General features: G+C 39.4%; 1 protein-coding gene across 4 annotated transcripts in view; it reads left to right on the top strand.

Annotated features, from left to right (window-relative positions):
• Positions 1-19,293, top strand: part of LRRC28 (leucine rich repeat containing 28) — a 189,841-nt gene that overhangs the window by 118,233 nt on the left and 52,315 nt on the right. For 3 of the 4 annotated variants that reach the window (XM_005221757.5, NM_001038156.2, XM_059879097.1), the window contains 1 exon segment: positions 11,397-11,499. The exons of the other annotated variant lie outside the window; for it this stretch is intronic. In XM_005221757.5, the coding sequence (XP_005221814.1) occupies positions 11,397-11,499 (103 nt within the window). 4 annotated transcript variants of the gene reach the window in all.

The raw sequence follows: 19,293 nt of genomic DNA, 5'->3' as shown, positions 1-19,293 counted from the left end.
TCTGTGTGACATTATACTGGTTAAAGTATAATGTATATAAAGTGTAATGTATAATTATAAAATATAATGTATATAAAGTATAAAGTATAGCTTTGAACATAGTTGATTCATGTTTTCTTTTACCTTCAGTAGAAAACAATTCATCCTATTATGGGCATATATAAAAAATTATATTCCATACACAAATTGGCCTGGAGGTATAAACAGAAATCTTTGGAATATTGAAAACCTGAGATGAGGTCTAAACCAAACTATTTTAAAATCATCAACTCTTCATTTTTTTCCCCTATAAAACTAGGATAGGAAAGAAAACTAAACTATAGAAAAACTAGCCAGTGCCAGCTTTTCTTTAACTTTGTATTATGATCATTACATGTAGCCCCATTCAGTTTGTTTCCTGTGTCATGTCCCACTTTGTGTCCTTGGCTTAGGGAGATGAATCACTGTCTCCAGAGGCAGTTGCCTCCAACTCTATTCTGTGCAAATAAAGTATAGAAAAGAGTGCCTTTTGCTGCATGCCAAAGAGAATTCTCTTTTAATTGGCCTTGTACTGTAGGACATATTTCCAAATGTGTCACTAATAATGAGAATAATAATAACTGCCGTATACTGGAGAAGGATGTATGCCAAGAATTCTGCTTGTTAATTTATAAACTTTGTTAGACTAAAAGTAAGGGACAGCATTATTTTGCTCTTTATACAGATGATGAAACTGAATATATACATTTAGTGAATTGAAGAACTAGGATTCAAATCCAAGTTCTCTGACTCCAAAATTGTATTCCTGCTCTATTAATTATTAATAGTATTATACGCTCCTTACTGCTGCATCAACTCAAAGAATCTTTACCTAACCTATGGGCTCTGACAAGCATATTTCAGATCAGACTTCATTTGTATTTCATCAGTGTAGTTTCAGTTTTTTAAAAATTTCAAACTTTTCTGTATGCCTTTAAAGTCTGCAGATTTCTTATGTGATGAAAGGGTTTGTATACATATCAGAGAAGTAGTGAAAAAATACAGAAGAGGAATTTTTAGTTAAATTTTGAGGACTTTTTCATGGCAAGTAGATTCTGGTATTCTATGTATATTTTTCCCATCTGTGTTTTATAAATTTATACCCTTTTATACTAGTAGATATGTTTATACATGTTTACTAAAGTAGCAGTACATATTATTGTGGCAATTATTTAAAAATTCTTATGCTTAAACAACATACTGTATAGTCATTTAAATTTCACAGATTACTTTCACCTTCAATTTTAACAACTTGATAAAGTTGAGGGATTAGGCACTATTATTCCATTTTAACATATGTGCATGTCTGTAAAGCTTTTGATTTCTCCTTCAAATCTGAATGAAAGTCTTACTGAGTATGCTTGGTTGTATGTTTTTCCTTTTATCAATTTAAATATTTTGTTCCATTCCCTTTTGACTTGTAGAGTTTCTGGTGAGAAATCAGCTGATGACCTTATGGGAGTTCCCTTTTATGTTACTTGTAATTTTTACCTCATTGCTTTTAATATGTTATCTTCATCTTTAATTTTTGTCAGTTTGATTACTATGTGTCTTGGAGTGTTCCTCCTCGGGTTTATCCTGCCTGGGACTTTCTGTGCTTCCTAGACTTGGTTGACTTTTTCCTTTCCTGTGTTAAGGAAGTTTTCAGCTGTTATCTCTTCAAATATTTTCTCGGGTCTTTTCTGTCTTTCTTCTCCTTCTGGGACCCCTATGATGCAAATGTTAGTGTGTTTAATGTCGTCCCAGAGATCTCTTAGGCTGTCTTCATTTTTTTTTTTTTTTTCATTCTTTATTTTAATATTCTGTTTAGTGGCAGTGATTTCCACCATTCTGTCTTCAGGTCACTTATCTGTTCTTCTGCCTCAGTTATTCTGCTTTTGATTCCTTCTAGTGTATTATTCATCTCTGTTTGTTCTTTAATTCTTCTAGGTCTTTCTCGAACATTTCTTGCATTTTCTCCATTCTTTTTTCCGAGATCGAGAATTCACTATCATTATTCTGAATTCTTTTTTCAGAAGGCAGCCTCTCTCCACTTCATTTAGTTGTTTTTCTGGGCTTTTATCTTGTCCCTTCATCTAGGACATAATCCTCTGCCTTTTCATTTTGGTTAGCTTTCTGTTGATGTGGTTTTCATTCTGGTGGGCTGGGGGTTGTAACTGTTGCTTCTTATGTCTGCTGTCTGTTGGATGACGTTAACAGGCTTGGGTAAGCCTCCTGAGGGGAGGGACTGGTAGTGGGAAAAACTGAGTCTTGCTCTGGTGGGCAGTGCTGCCACAAAACCAGCTTTACAACAAATGTTAAAGAAACTTCTTTAGGCAGGAAACAAAAGAGAAGGAAAAGACCTACAAAAAAATCAGAAACAGTTAAGAAAAGTAATAGGATCATTGTTGTTGTTGTTTGGTCACTGGGTCATGTCCCACTCTTGTGACCCCATAGACTCTAGTCTGCCAGGCTACTCTGTGGGATTTCCCAGGCAGAAATACTAGGGGCTTGCCATATGTTAATAATTGCCCTAATGTAAATGGATTAATTGCACCAACCAAAAGACATAGACTGGCTGGGTAGATGAAAACATGTGCATGTATGCACTTCCATTTACCACATCCCACTACTTAACCCCCTAAATTGTATGTAATTATTTAATATTTTTTGGTTTATAATGTTTCCATTATGGCTTGCAGTTGTGATTATCTTTTATTTTCTTCTTTGACTATTGATTATGAAAACTGATAAATGTCTTTTACTGTTGTGATTATGTAATTTCTTTAATTTTTTTATGTATGTATTTAATTATTTATGTAATTTATTTATTATTTAATACCATTTATTATGATTAGTCAACAGATAATAATAGAATTCTATATCACTAAAACTACCATTTAATAGAAAAACCTGATACCACTTTTTAAAATCCAGATGCACATTAGAATTATCTTCGAATTTTTTTGAAAACTATTGAGTGCCCAGGTAGTGTTTTTTTCTCCAAAGCTCCAAATATGATTCTAAATTGTTTAAAAACAACTGGACTGTATGATGATCTTTTGCTTTCATCTAGTTTGTTTTACTTTTTCTATTTTATATTCAGTGCTCTCATTTCATTTAGTTATTATTTTCCAGTTTCTTTCTTTTTTTGTTGTTCTTGTTCAAGCCTTTATCAAGTATAGGAGAAAAGATTTTGTGTGTGGTATGTGTGTGTGTCTAGTATGTATAATATATTTTAGGAAACGAGATTTTCCTTAGCTAAAAAATTTGACATTTTTAGCTCCACTTGTTTGACTAAGTTTGAATGTAATGCTTTAGTTCAGTTCAGTTCAGTTGCTCAGTCATGTCTGACTCTTTGAGGCTTCCAAGTCCATCACCAACACCCAGAGTTCACTCAAACTCATGTCCATTGAGTTGGTGATGCCATCCAACCATCTCATCCTCTGTCATCCCCTTCTCCTCCCACCTTCAATCTTTCCCAGCATGAGAGTCTTTTCAAATGAGTCAGCTCTTCACATCAGGTGGCCAAAATATTGGAGTTTCAGCCTCAACATCAGTCCTTCCAATGAACACTGAGGACTGATCTCCTTTAGGATGGACTGGTTGGATCTCCTTGCAGTCCAAGGGACTCTCAAGAGTCTTCTCCAACACCACAGTTCAAAAGCATCAATTCTTCAGTGCTCAGCTTTCTTCATAGTCCAACTCTCACATCCATACATGACCACTGGAAAAACCATAGCCTTGACTAGACAGAGCTTTGTTGACAAAGTAATGTCTCTGCTTTTTAATATGCTGTCTAGGTTGGTCATAACTTTCCTTCCAAGGAGTAAGAGTCTTTTAATTTCATGGCTGCAATCACCATCTGCAGTGATTTGGGAGCCCCCCAAAAATAAAGTCAGCCACTGTTTCCTCGTTTCCCCATCTATTTCCCATGAAGTGATGGGACCAGATGCCATGATCTTCGTTTTCTGAATGTTGAGCTTTAAGCCAACTTTTTCACTCTCCTCTTTTACTTTCATCAAGAGGCTCTTTAGTTCTTCTTCACTTTCTGCCATAAGGGTGGTGTCATCTGCATATCTGAGGTTATTGATATTTCTCCTGGCAATCTTGATTCCAGCTTGTGCTTCTTCCAGCCCAGCGTTTCTCATGATGTACTCTGCATATAAGTTAAATAAGCAGGGTGACAATATACAGCCTTGACATACTCCTTTTCCTATTTGGAACCAGTCTGTTGTTCCATGTCCAGTTCTAACTGTTGCTTCCTGACCTGCATACAGATTTCTCAAGAGGCAGATCAGGTGGTCTGGTATGCCCATCTCTTTAAGAATTTTCCACAGTTTGTTGTGATCCACACAGCCAAAGGCTTTGGCATAGTCAATAAAGCAGAAATAGATGTTTTTCTGGAGCTCTCTTGCTTTTTCCATGATCCAGCGGTAGTTGGCAATTTGATCTCTGGTTCCTCTGCCTTTTCTAAAACCTCCTTGAACATTTGGAAATTCACAGTTCATGTATTGTTGAAGCCTGGCTTGGAGAATTTTGAGCATTACTTTACTAGCATGTGAGATGAGTGCAATTGTATGTTAGTTCTAATTTATAGTCAATCAAAACTTTGATGTAATTCCATTTATTCTGGCATCTGGTCTACTAGACTTTTTATTGCTAAAGCCTAGAAAGCTTATTATTTGGGTGATTTAAAAAGAAAATTGAATGAGGCTTGAAACTTCTGTTCCAATTCTGAGAATATAAAGAAATACTATGTTGTTAAAAAAAAAAAAACAAAAACGCAAGAAAGTAACATGTAATACAATATTATTAACTAAAGTACAGAGTTTGTTCAAATTTAATGGACTTTTATGCTAGTTTCCATTATTTGTTCTCATACCTTATTCAAGATTCCACATTGTATTTAGTTGCACTGCACAGCTTCAGCTGCATGCAACAAATTCTGATTAATTCTTTTTGTTTTTACTCTGTTACAAATATTTTCTAATTTTCCTTGTTAGACCTCTCAGATATACCCATCATTTAAAAGTAATTTCCAAATTCATGGGGTTTGTAAGGTATCCTTGATATTAATTTCTCATTTAAATGCTTTCTTGTCTGCAATCACCCTCTGTTTTTTCAGTCTTTTAACTTTATTGAGGCTTTCAATGGCTAAGTCAAAGGTCTCTGTTGCTAAATGTCACATTGCACTTGAAAGTATGTGGGTTATTTTCAAATATCTTTTGGTACTGATTTCTAACGTAATTCCACAGTGATAAGAGAACAGACTCTGTATGATTTCAATATCTTTAGACCATGAAATTTTTACACCTTATGTTATCCCTGAATATGTTCCACTGTCTTCTGGTTTATAGTCTATGGAAAGTTGAATAGAATTTTTCTCCTGCTATTGTGTGGAAATTACATAAATCTTAATTATGTTGAATTGGTTCACTATGCTTTTCAAGTCTACTTTATCCTTCTACTTTTCTGTCTATTCATTCTATTGATTTTTGAGAGTTTGATACTGAAACTGTAACTAAATATCCTAATTTATCTACTTAAAAATTATTGTAATATATAGTGAACTATATGTAACTTTGTTCTGTATTTTCCAAATCTCCTGTAAACTTATGACACTTTTGTAATCTAGAAAAGAAAAAGAAAAAAATACATGTTCAAACTAAGACAGCATGTTTTAGAAGTTGAAGAGACTGTGGGAAAGCCAATGCTTTCATACATGATGAAGAGAATGTAAACTGGTGTAATTCCTCTGGAGGGAAATATCAAGGACTCTATACACGTATTTACCTTTTGACCCAGCAAGTCCACTGCTTGGAATGTATACTGAAGGTACACTTCCAACAATAGAGTTGAATATGTGTGCATGGGTTGGTATATATACGTATGTTTTATAAATCTGCCTACTTATGGATCCTAGAAGCAGTGGCACTCTTATAGTAAGGGGCACATCTAGCACTCAGATGTTGGTTTCTAGATACCATACCCCATAATTTAATTTAATTTAATTCCTTTAATTAAAGGAATTAAAGCTCCTTGGAGAAGTAATTGATTTCAAGACTAGAGCAGGGAAAGTGCAGTTTGAACTTGGAATATCTTTTGCTCCTGGAAAGTATGGCAATACACAAAAAAGGATGAAAACTTGTTTAAAGAATGAAAAGACCAATTTTAAGTGTTCCTGGTTGCCAAAACTGGAACATTTTAGCCAACACAATAAACAACAATGGTAGTGGGTTTTTAGTCCTTAAAATAAAATAAATGTCCTTGAATCCATACCAATATAAAAATCAAATAAATGGGGGAGGAGGGATTATTCTTCCTTACATAAGAATTCCAATTAATAAATGTAGACCTTTAGAAAGATTGTAATTGAAAATCACCACTAAGTAAATACTACGTTATAATTGTTACAAACAAGATCCATTGATGAATGGTAAAATTAATGGGCAAAATTTGGAGAAGGAACAGGATTTTTAGTTTAGAGTTGTGAAGACTTGACCTGGAGTTTGCAGAGGTGCTTCCAAGACTGTTTACTCACATGGATATTGGCTGGAGGTCTCATTCCTCTCAAGTAAAGCTGCTTTAGGGCCTTCATGGAAAGGAGTTGTCTTCCTGAGGAAGTGATCCAAGAGAAACACCAAAAAGAAAGCCACAATGCCCTTTGTGACTTACTCTGAAATCACAAAATCGACAGCAGAAATCGGTTCTGTTTGCTCAGTTCAGTTCAGTCACTCAGTTGTGTCTGACTCTTTGCGACCCCATGGACTACAGCATACCAGGCCTCCCTGTCTATCACCAGTCTATCCCGGATTTTACTCAAGCTCATCTCCATTGAGTCGGCAACGCCATCCAACCATCTCATCCTCTGTCATCCCCTTCTCCTCCCACCTTCAATCTTTCCCAGCATCGGGGTCTTTTCAAATGAGTCAGTTCTTCACATCAGGTGGCCAAAGTATTGGACTTTCAGCTTCAGCATCAGTCTTTCCAAAGAATATTCATGACTGATTTCCTTTAGGGTGCACTGGTTGGATTCCTTGCAGTCCAAGGGACTCTCGAGTCTCCTCCAACACCACAGTTCAAAAGCATCAATTCTTCGTTGCTCAACTTTCTTTATAGTTCAACCCTCGCATCCATACATGACTACTGGAAAAATTATAGCTTTGACTAGACAGACCTTTGTTGGCAAAGCAATGTCTCTGCTTTTTAATATGCTGTGTGGGTAAGCGTCTTTTAATTTCATGGCTGCAGTCACCATCTGCAGTGATTTTGGAGCCCCCCAAAAATAAAGTCTGCCACTATTTCTACTGTCTCCCCATCTATTTATCATGAAGTGATGGGACCAGATACCATGATCTTAATTTTCTGAATGTTGAGTTTTAAGCCAACTTTTTCACTCTCCTCTTTCACTTTCATCAAGAGGCTCTTTAGTTCTTTGCTTTCTGCCATATGGGTTGTGTCATCTGCACATCTGAGGTTATTGATATTGCCCCCAGCAATCTTGATTCCAGCTTGTCCTTCATCCAGCCTGGCATTTCGCATGATGTACTACTCTGCATATAAGTTAAATAAGCAGGGTGACAATATACAGCCTTGACATACTCCTTTCCCTATTTGGAACTAGTCTGTTGTTCCATGTCCAGTTCTAACTGTTGCTTCCTGACCTGCATACAGATTTCTCAGGAGGCAGGTAAGGTGGTCTGGTATTCCCATCTCTTTCAGAATTTTCCACAGTTTATTGTGATCCACACCGTCAAAGGCTTTGGCATAGTCAATAAAGCAGAAGTAGATGCTTTTCTAGAACTCTTTTGCTTTTTTGATGATTCAGCGGATGTTGACAATTTGATCTGTGGTTCCTCTGCCTTTTCTAAATTCAACTTGAACATCTGAAAGTTCATGGTTCAGATACTGTTGAAGCCTGGCTTGGAGAATTTTGAGCATTACTTTGCTAGCATATGAGATGAGTACAATTATGCAGCAGTAGTTTGAATATTCTTTGGCATTGCCTTTCTTTGGGATTGGAATGAAAACTGACCTTTTCCAGTCCTGTGGCCACTGCTGAGTTTTCCAAATTTGCTGGCATATTGAGTGCAGCACTTTCACAGCATCATCTTTCAGGATTTGAAATGGCTCCACTGGAATTCCATCACCTCCACTAGCTTTGTTCATAGTGATGCTTCCTAAGGCCCACTGGACTTCACATTCCAGAATGTCTGGCTCTAGGTGAGTGATCACACCATCGTGATTATCTGGGTCGTGAAGGTCTTTTTTGTATAGTTCTTCTGTGTATTCTTGCCACCACTTCTTCACATCTTCTGCTTCTGTTAGGTCCATACCATTTCTGTCCTTTATTGTGCTCATCTTTGCATGCAGTGTTCCCTTGGTATCTCTAATTTTCTTGAAGAGATCTCTAGTCTTTCCCATTCTGTTGTTTTCCTCTATTTCTTTGCATTGATTGCTGAGGAAGGCTTTCTTATCTCTCCTTGCTCTTCTTTGGAACTCTGAATTCAAATGGGTATCTTTCCTTTTCGCTTCTCTTCTTTTCACAGCTATTTGTAAGGCCTCCTCAGACAACCATTTTGCCTTTTTGCACTTCTTTTTCTTAAGGATGGTCTTGATCCCTGCCTCCTGTACAATGTCATGAACCTCTATCTGTAGTTCTTCAGGTACTCTGTCTGTCAAATCTAATCCATTGAATCTATTCCTCACTTCCACCGTATAATCATAAGGGATTTGATTTAGGTCATACCTGACCTAAATCTAGTGATTTTCCCTACTTTCTTCAATTTAAGTCTGAATTTGGCAATAAGGACTTCATGATCTGAGTCACAGTCAGCTCCTGGTCTTGTTTTTACTGACTGTATAGAGCTTCTACATCTTTGACTGCAAAGAATATAATCAGTCTGATTTCGGTATTGACCATCTGGTGATGTCCGTGTGTAGAGGCTTCTCTTGTGTTGTTGGAAGAGGCTGTTTGCTACGACCAGTGCGTTCTCTTGGCAATATTCTGTTAGCCTTTGCCCTGCCTCATTCTGTACTCCAAGGCCAAATTTGCCTGTTACTCCAGGTGTTTCTTGGAGAAGGCAATGGCAACCCACTCCAGTACTCTTGCCTGGAAAATCCCATGGATGGAGGAGCCTGGTAGGCTGTAGTCCATGGGGTCGCTAAGAGTCTGGACACGACTGAGCGACTTCACTTTCATGCCTTGGAGAAGGAAATGGCAACCCGCTCCAGTATTCTTGCCTGGAGAATCCCAGGGACGGGGGAGCCTGGTAGGCTGCCATCTATGGGGTCGCACAGAGTCGGACAGGACTGAAGTGAACTAGCAGCAGCCAGGTATTTCTTGACTTCCTATTTTTGCATTCCAGTATTGTGTTTGTTAGATATCTTAAAACCACCACTGGGAAAGGGCGTCTCTAGCCTAGTAATTCTTTTTTCTCTGTAAGAGTTCCCACTTCCCCTTTTGTTGTCAGTTTCCAGTGCTTCCAGTTTTGGTTCCTCTTTTTGTAACTTGCCCCAGGGCTAATCCTGGGCAAGATGACTGTGATAAGATTTGTAGTGGAAAAGAGAAGGTAGTGTTCACCATTTCCTGCCCTCGTCCATGACAAACCCTTCCTTACCTCAATCTTATATTATGCACCCCCTACTTTATGTAATAAATTGTCCAGAACCCACCTGTGAAACCATAAGACTTAGACAAGCCTCTCTAATAGCAATGATCATGTTGTATTACAGTTAACCATTTTTAATGCCTGTCCTCAATATCATGTTCATATCTGAATCCCCAAGGCCTACTGAAGTGCCTAAAAGATCCCTACTGGGTAAATGGGTTTTCTTTTGAAATGTAAATATGCTTAAGAACCTTAAATTAAAGATGCTAATTTAGCTATCTGGGCCTTTGTCTGTCCTAACTTTGGAAGGACAGGGGAAAAGAGAGCTCCTTCAGCCTATTTCCTATTTATTTTCACAAGCAGATATTCTAGGCTTTGCTACCCCTTTACCCGGCTTTATTGTTGTTCTGTCCCTAAGTTGTGTCCGATTCTTTATGACCCTAGGGACTGCAACATGCCAGGCTTCCCTTTCCTCACTGTCTCCCGGAGTTTGCTCAAACTCATGTCCCTTGAGTCAGTGATGCCCAGCTACCTGTGAGAGACTTCTGGAGTCGCCTTCATTCTGCATACTTATTCCTCCTGCAGATTCTTCTCTTTGGGCTCCCTTTCCCATCTCTTCCTATTCCTGGTATAAACCCATTCCCACCCCGGCTCCCTGGCCTGCAGGTCTTGTCCATCCAGCTGCACCCCACACCTCACTCAAGACTGGGATTTCGGATTCCCTCTGCTCCTTCCTAGGAGAAGGCGATGGGACCCCACTCCAGTACTCTTGCCTGGAAAATCCCAAGGACGGAGGAGCCTGGTGGGCTGCAGTCCATGGGGTCACTAGGAGTGGGACACAACTGAGCTACTTCACTTTCACTTTTCAATTTCATGCCTTGGAGAAGGAAATGGCAACCCACTCCAGTGTTCTTGCCTGGAGAATCCCAGGGACGGCGGAGCCTGGTGGGCTGCCGTCTACGGAGTCGCACAGAGTCGGCCACGACTGAAGCGACTTAGCAGCAGCGGCAGCAGCAGCTGCTCCTTCCTCCCCCTGCAGCCATGGGCAGTTCCACCCATTCCTACACCAGCTGGCTCCTGAGGCCCTGCCCAGCCAGGGCCTGCTTGATCCCTAGCTCTGGAATCCCTTCTATCATCTTTCTGCCAAGGGGAAGTGAGACACAGTAAATCTTGATATTGGGGCAGAACTAGACGTCATTTGGGCTGACCTGCCATCTTAGTTCGTATGGCGCTTTTTCTTATGGAGAAAAATGAAACTAAATAAATGACCTATAAAAACTTAATAAATAAATATAAATTGTTTATTATCCCTGGGTCAAGAAGATCCCTTGGAGGAGGAAATGGCAACTGACCTCAGTATTCTTGCCTGGGAAAGCCCACAGACAGAGGAGCCTGGCGGCCTATAGTCCATTGGGGTTGTGAAGACTCAGACATGACTGAGGGACTAACACTTTCATAACAAGCTTAATAAATAGAAGTTATTCATTAAAAGTCATAGAATTTTTATATGGGAAGGAAATCTGATAATATTCTATTACCAGTCCTCATTTTACAGTTTAAATACTCAAAAGTTCAGGTGGGTTGAGTGATTTTTTTCAACAGTCATGTTTTCTGATGTAGAATCTCATATTGCAGCTGACTTAATTTCACGCCTAGTTAAATCTGCAACATTTTTTCTTCCAGAGTAGAAATTTTAAATTATTCTAACATTATTTATTAAATTTCATGTTTCACATTATATTGGTATATATTATAAGAGTCATAGCACTTTTCTTTCTAACCCAGATTTAGGTCGATCTCGAGAACTTCAATACGTGTACGTGGATAACAACATTCATCTGAAAGGCTTGCCATCCTTTCTGTACAACAAAGTCATTGGGTGCAGTGGGTAAGGCCGATTTCACATTTTATACTAATACTCAGCTCTTTTGCTAGCTTTATTTCTACTTCAGTACTTAGCCCTGATAAAACTCAAAAATAGATGTATGACTTTTGATAATCCTGTTCGATTTTGTTTTGAGACTTAACATGCTAAACCAAGTACCCTTCGAAACCAAAAATATTAAACAAGCATTTAGAATATTTTATTTTGAGTTTAGTTAGTAAGTTATAAATTTGGTCAATTATTTGTTGTTTTCCAGGTAAAAGAAAAATTAATTAATGCATACCATTATAAACTCAGTAGTTTCAGTCACAAATACTGGAGGAATCAGCGTTAATGTAAAAGTTTTTCTTTTCCTTCCATTGCAGTGACAATTTTACTACGCTGGGACTTTACCAATTGAAAATATTTACAGCTTGACAATTTTAAATAGTCTCTCAATACAAATCATGATTCCAGCGACCAAAGCAGATGTTTCAGTTAATAGGAAATGAAGAACTTTTATTTTCAGGACAGCATTAATCTTTCCTTCTCAGTTAGGCTATTAGAAAGATAATGTCAGCTTCTCCTTCTATAGCAGTGAGACAGAACCACCCTGAAGTGGTTCCCAGAGTGGCATAGGCTTAAAACAGGACAGTTTAGCTGCCAGGACCAGCTTTTGACTGCCTCACTTTCCTCACTTAAGCAGCCACAGGATACTTGGAACACCTCTGAGGCTACTTAGCCAGCATGTTGACTCTCTCTTTATAATTTCAAACATCCTGAATAACCTGACTCATACTCTATGTATTTCTGGCAAGAAAAGGGATGAAAATAAGCCTGTACATAGAGACAGCCATTCCCCTGCTGGCCTGGCTCCAGGGGATGGGCCCTGAACAGTGATTGCTCCAGAGAGGGTAATCCTAGAAGTAGTGCCCTTCCCCTAGGAAAAATTATGCACTTGTTATCTTGGAAGAGCCCTAGATGAATTCAGTGCCTGTGCAGGCTGATGAAATATAAGCTCAGAGATATATTCCAGAACTTTCTATGAAGAACAGATAGTAGAATATGTGGTAGAGTTTTTAGCTCAGTGATTTTTCTGCAGCTGATCATATGACAGCTGTGCTACTACTCACTCATTAATCCTAATAAGTTCTTAAAATATCTGTAATATAGCCTAATTTTTCCAAGTGGTGAGCAAAATACCCTCAATCACCAAGATGCATGTAATGATGCAAGCAGGCTCCAAGGCTGAAGGGAGTTTTTTCTGCACCAAAGCCTTCAGAGACTGCACTGTAATATGATCTAAAATTTCTACACAATTAAGGAATAGCTCTTACTTGAGATAAAGAGTAAGTGCTTTTTGACGTTTAGATATAGCTGTTACTGACTTCCACAAGGTTCTATTTGTGCCAAGTTGAGAGATACATATTTCCTTGTATTCATTTTTAATTTTTGGCCACACCATATGACTTGCAGAATCTTAGTTCTCTGACCAGGGACTGAACCTGGGCCCATGGCAGAGAAAACACTGAGTCCTAACCACAGGACCACCAGGGAATTCCACCCCCAACCCCTGCACTTTTTAAAAATATATTTTCGTTGTTGACTTGGCATCTAGTAGCACAGTTAGTGAATTTTATGAGAGCTTCACATCTTTGAGAAAATAAATAGTAAGGTAAAATATGCCAATTACTAGCAGATAGTCTACACTTTTTATTATTATTAGCATATTCCTTGGAGAAGGAAATGGCAACCCACTCCAGTGTTCTTTCCTGGAGAATCCCAGGGACGGAGGAGCCTGGTGGACTGCCGTCTATGGGGTCGCACAGAGTCGGACACGACTGAAGCGACTTAGCAGCAGCAGCAGCAGCAGCAGTAGCAGCAGCAGCATATTCCTTTGGTAGTAATAATAAGAAGATAAAATTATTAAAAGGAAAGTTATCAAGCAATCAGTTTTCTAATATTAGTGGTTTTTTGGAGTGTTGACAATCCCATGTGCCAATGAAATGTGATCCAAAAGGTATTTTTAATCTATTGGTTTAACTCAGAATGCATTTTGTACAGAAGCAGTATTGGTGGTTATACTCCTAGCCAGCTCATTAAATGGTCATTTAATCCATTTTGCATCCTGAAAGTTATACTTACTTATAAAATATTTCTATGCAAAAACGTATTCAAAATTCTAATGTTGTTCAGTCAATTAGTTGTGTCTGACTCTTTGTGACCCCAGGGACTACACCACGCCAGGCTTCCCTGTCCTTAACCATCTCTGTAGCTTGCTCAAACTCACGCCCATTGAGTCAGTGAGGGCATCCAACCATCTTGTCCTCTGTCATCCCCTTCTCCTCCTGCCTTCAATCTTTCCCAGCATCAGGGTCTTTTCTAATGAGTTGGCTCTTCACATCAGGTGCCAAAGTATTGGAGCTTCAGTTTCAACGTCAGTTCTTCTAATGAATAATCAGGTTTGATTTCCTTTAGGGTGGACTGGTTGGATCTCCTTGCAGTCCAAGGGACTCTGAAGAGTCTTCTCCAACACCACAATTCAAAAGCATCAATTCTTCGGTGCTCAGCTTTCTTCACAGTCCAGCTCCCACATCCATACATGATTACTGGAAAAACCATATCCTTGACTAGACGGACCTTTGTTCGCAAAGTAATGTCTCTGCTTTTTAGCATGCTGTCTGAGTTTGTCATAGCTTTGCTTCCAAGGAACAAGCATCTTAATTTCATGGCTGCAGTTACCATCTGCAGTGATTTTGGAGCCCAAGAAAATAAAGTTTGTCACTGTTTCCACTGTTTCCCCATCTATTTGCCATGAAGTGATAGGACTGGATGCCATGGTCTTTGGTTTTTGAACGTTGAGTTTTAAGCCAGCTTTTTCACTCTCCTCTTTCACCTTCATCAAAAGGCTCTTTAGTTCCTCTTCTCTTTCTGCCGTAAGAATGGTGGTATCTGCATTTCTGAAGGTATTGATATTTCTCCTGGGAATATTGATTCCAGCATGTGCATCACCCAGCCTAGCATTTCTTATGGTGTAGTCTGCAAAGTTAAATAAGCAGAGTGAGATAATATACAGCCTTGACGTACTCCTTTCCTGATTTGGAACCAGTCTGTTGTTCCATGTCCGGTTCTAACTGTTGCTTCTTGACCTGCATACAGGTTTCACAAGAGGCAGCTTTGTAAAGTGGTCTAGTATTCCCATCACTTGAAGAATTTTCCATAGTTTGTTGTGATCCACACAGTCAAAGGCTTTACTGTAGTCAGCGAAGCAGAAGTAGATGTTTTTCTGAAATTCTCTTGCTTTTTCTATGATCCAACAATTGTTGATAATTTGATCTCTGTCTGGTTCCTCTGCCTTTTCTAAAACCAGCTTGATTGTCTGGCAGTTCTCAGTTCACGTACTGCTGAGGCCTGGCTTGGAGGATTTTGAGCATTACTTTGCTAGCATGTGAGATGAGTGCAGTTGTGCAGTTGTTTGAAAATTCTTTGGCATTACCCTTCTTTGGGATTGGAATGAAAACTGACCTTTTCCAGTCCTGTGGCCACTGCTGAGTTTTCCAAATTTGCTGGCATATTGAGTACAGCACTTTCACAGCATCATATTTTAGGATTTGAAATAGCTCAGCTGGAGTTTCATCACCTCCACTAATTTTGTTCATAGTGATGCTTCCTAAGGCCCACTTGACTTTGCACTCCAAGATGTCTGGCTCTAGGTGAGTGATCACACCATCGTGGATATCTGGGTCATTAAAATCTTTTTTGTATAGTTTTTCTGTGTATTATTGCCACCTCCTCTTAATCCTTTCTGCTTCTATTAAGTCCATACCATTTCTGTCCTTTATTATGCCCATCTTTGCATGAAATGTTCCCTTGGTATCTCTAATTTTCTTAAAGAGATCTCTAGTCTTTCCCATTCTGTTGTTTTTCTCTATTTCTTTGCATTGTTTACTGAGGAAGGCTTTCTTATCTCTCCTTGCTCTTCTTTGGAACTCTACATTCAGATGGATACATCCTTCCTTTTCTCCTTTGCCTTTCGCTTCTCTTCTTTTCACAGCTATATGTAAGGCCTCCTCAGATAACCATTTTGACTTCTTGCATTTCTTTTTCTTGGGGATGGTTTTGATCACTGCCTCATGTACAGTGTTATGAACTTCCATCCATAGTTCTTCAGGTACTCTATCAGATCTAATCCCTGTTTCTCACTTCCACTGTATAAGTGATTTGATTTAGGTCATACCTGAATGGCCTAGTAGTTCTCCATATTTTCTTCAATTTAAGTCTGAATTTTTCAATAAGTAGTTTATGATCTGAGCCACAGTCAGCTCCTGGTCTTGTTTTTGCTGACTGTATAGAGCTTCTCCATCTTCAGCTACAAAGAATATAATCAATCTGATTTCTGTATTGACCAAATACTGGTATTTTGGTATCTGGTGATGTCCATGTGTAGAATAATCTCTTGTGTTGTTGGAAGAGGGTGTTTGCTATGACCAGTGTATTCTCTCAGCAAAACTCAATTAGCTTTTGCCCTGCTTCGTTTTGTACTCCAAGGCCAAATTTGCCTGTTACTCCAGGTATCTCTTGACTTCCTACTTTTGCATTCCTGTCCCATATGATGAAAAGGACATCTTTTTTGGGTGTTAGTACTAGAAGGTCTTGTACGTCTTCATAGAACAGTTCAATGTCAACTGCTTTGGCATTCGTGGTTGGGGCATAGACTTGGATTGCTGTGACTTTGAATGGTTTATCTTGGAAACAGAAATCATTCTGTCATTTTTGAGATTGCACCCAGGGGCATCCAAGCATTTTGGACTCTTTTGTTAACTGTGAGGGCTTCTCCATTTATTCTAAGGGATTCTTGCCCATGGTAGTAGATATAATGGTCATTTAAATTAAATTCACACATCACGGTCCTTTTTAGCTCACTGATTACTAAAATGTCAAAGTTCACTCTCGCCATGTCCTGTTTGACCACTTCCAATTTGCCCTGATTCACAGGACCTAACCTTCCAGGTTCCTATGCAATACTGTTCTTTACAGCATCAGACTGTACTTTCACCAACAGTCACATCCACAGCTGGGTGTTGTTTCTGCTTTGGCTCAGCCTCTTGATTCCTTCTGGAATTATTTCTCCACTCTTCTCCAGTAGCATATTGGGCACCTACCAACCTATTCAGTGTCATATCTTTTTGCCTTTTCGTACTGTTCATGAAGTTCTCAAGGTAAGAATGCTAAAGAATGCCATTCCCTTCTCCAGTGGACCACATTGTGTCAGAACTCTCGACCATGATCTGTCCATCTTGGGTGGCTCTACATGGCATGGCTCACAGTTTCTGTGAGTTGGACAAGGCTGTGGTCCATGTCATCAGTTTAGTTAGTTTTCTGTGATTGTGGTTTTCATTCTGTCTGCTCTCTGATGGATGAGGATAAGAGGTTTGTAGAAGCTTCTTGATAGGAGGGACTGGCTGTGGGGAAAACTGGGTCTTGCTCTGGTGGGCAGGGCCATGCTCAGTAAATCTTTAACCCAATTTTCTGCTGATGGGTGGGGCTGTGTTCCCTCCCTATAGTTTGGCCTGAGGCCAAACTATGGTAGGGATAATGGCGGTAATGGCGACCTCCTTCAAAAGGACTGTCAGCATGCTGCAGCTCCCGGGACTGTTGTGTTCAGTGCGCCTGACCCTGCCGGAGGCCATTGTCAACTCACGCCTCTGCCAGAGGCTCCCGGACACTCATGGGCAAGTCTGGCTCAGTCTCTTGTGGGGTCACTGCTCCTTTCACCTGAGTCCTGGTGTACAGAAAGTTTTGTTGTGCCCTCCAAGAGTCTGTTTCCCCAGTCCTGTGGAAGTTCTATAATCAAATTCTGCTGGCCTTCAAAGTCAAATTCCTGGGGGTTCTCAGTCCCTTTGTGGGATCCCCGGGTTGGGCAATCTGTTACAGGCCCTAGAACTTTTGCAACAGTAGAAGAACTTCTTTGGTATAGTTGTTCTCCAATTTGTGAGTCACCTGCTCGGCGGCTCCATAGTGGGGCTATTGGTGACCTCCTCCAAGAGGACTTAGGCCACATAGGCCACATGCCGCACCTCCTAGGTCTGCTGCACCAGATGCCCTGTCCCCATGGCAGGTCACTGCCGACCCGTGCCACCTTAGGAGGTCTGAAACACTCAAAGGCAGGTCTGGCTCAGTCTCTTGTGGAGGTCACTGCTCCATTCCTTGGGTCCTGGTGGGCACAAGGTTTTGTTGGTGCCCTCCAAACATCTCTGGTGGGTCTTAGATTTGATTTTAATGCAGTTGTGCCCCTCCTACCATCTTGTTGGGGATTCTCCTTTGCCCTTGGATGCAGGGTATCTTTTTTTGGTGGGATCCAACATTCTCCTGTTGACGGTTGTTCAGCAGCCATCGAATCCTAATACATGGTAACTATTGAAGTCATAACAACAGAATTAAGGGGCTCCCTTCTTTTATCTCTTTTGTCTGTTGTATATATACAAAGGGAGTCTCCCATTCCAAGTCAAAGGAAGGATGGTTTGGGAAAAGGAGGGCAAGGTGAAGAACAAGCTTCTAAGGTAAATCTGTGTAAAAAACATTAGGATGTCAGAGGCCTAGCAAGTGTACCTCTTCATTCTGAACGAGGATGGTCGTTCAGTTGTTTATTCAGTGCATATTTTTGGCAACTCCTCCATTTGGTTATTCTCTAGGCAATGGCCGTACAGTGTAGGAGCCAAACAGTTCAGTTCCTCCTGTCTTTGTGGACCTCATAATCTAACTAGGGATCCAAGTGAACAGTCAGTAACTAAACACACCTGGTGCTGATTCTTTCCAAGGAGATGATATTTAAGCTGAAAACAGAAGAATCTCACACTTTGTTCTCCACCACCATCCCATGCCGCTTCTAGCCCAGGGATAGATCTAGGATAAAGAACACACCAGCTCCTGCTGTACTATGCTTTCTCTGAAACAATCATATTACCCTTTTCTGATTAACAGTCAAAGAAAACTGGAGCAAAATGAGTACAGCTTTAGGGATCTGTGGCATGATATTAAAAAGTCGGATATATACATAGATAGATATATATATATATATATGTATAAAATTCACATCACAGAAGGAAAATAGAGAACCAGGTGTAAAACATATAAAAAGGTATAAAAATAGCAATTAACAAATATTGCACAGTTTCAAGAATTCTCAGAAGTCTAATAAAATTATATTTGATATTCATAGAAATGTGAATAAAGGTAGCTCCTCCTTATTTCATGTTCGTTTATTTGTCAAATAATTATTGAACATTAAGTAGCAAGTCAGCACTGTGCTAATAATTGTAGAAAAGATCATTTAGATATTTATCCTAATATACAAAAATAACTAATACAAAAAATAAATACCCTAAGAGAAAAGTAGAATGGTGAAAATCTATAGCACAGTGCCTGTTTATGACTAGTTTTGAAGTCACACACCGGCTTTCTGTTATATCCTATTGATTACACCGGTTAACACTGTTCCTTGTGGAGGAGACTTCCAGGAGGGGAGGAGCATGGGAGCCACCCTGGATTGCTCTCATGCTCTTTGCTAGTCTCTTAGGAAAATGTGGTTTTTATTTTGTCTGGATTTGTCTTACTGTTACTACAGAAATAAATGTCTTTTATTTCTTTTTTGTTTTACCTCAGAGGAGAAGTCCCTCCCACGTTAGAATTTTATAAAGTGGAATTGGCACATTTGCCTACTCAGAAGACCTATTCCAGACCTATATCAAAAGTGGCTCTGTATCAAGTTTATTTTCTCAGTTGTCTGATTACATGAGTCAAAGAAAACCTAGTCACTGC

The sequence above is a fragment of the Bos taurus genome, chromosome 21, assembly GCF_002263795.3.
Source record: "Bos taurus isolate L1 Dominette 01449 registration number 42190680 breed Hereford chromosome 21, ARS-UCD2.0, whole genome shotgun sequence".
Lineage (NCBI taxonomy): Eukaryota > Metazoa > Chordata > Mammalia > Artiodactyla > Bovidae > Bos > Bos taurus.
This window is presented reverse-complemented; position numbering and strand designations above follow the sequence as displayed.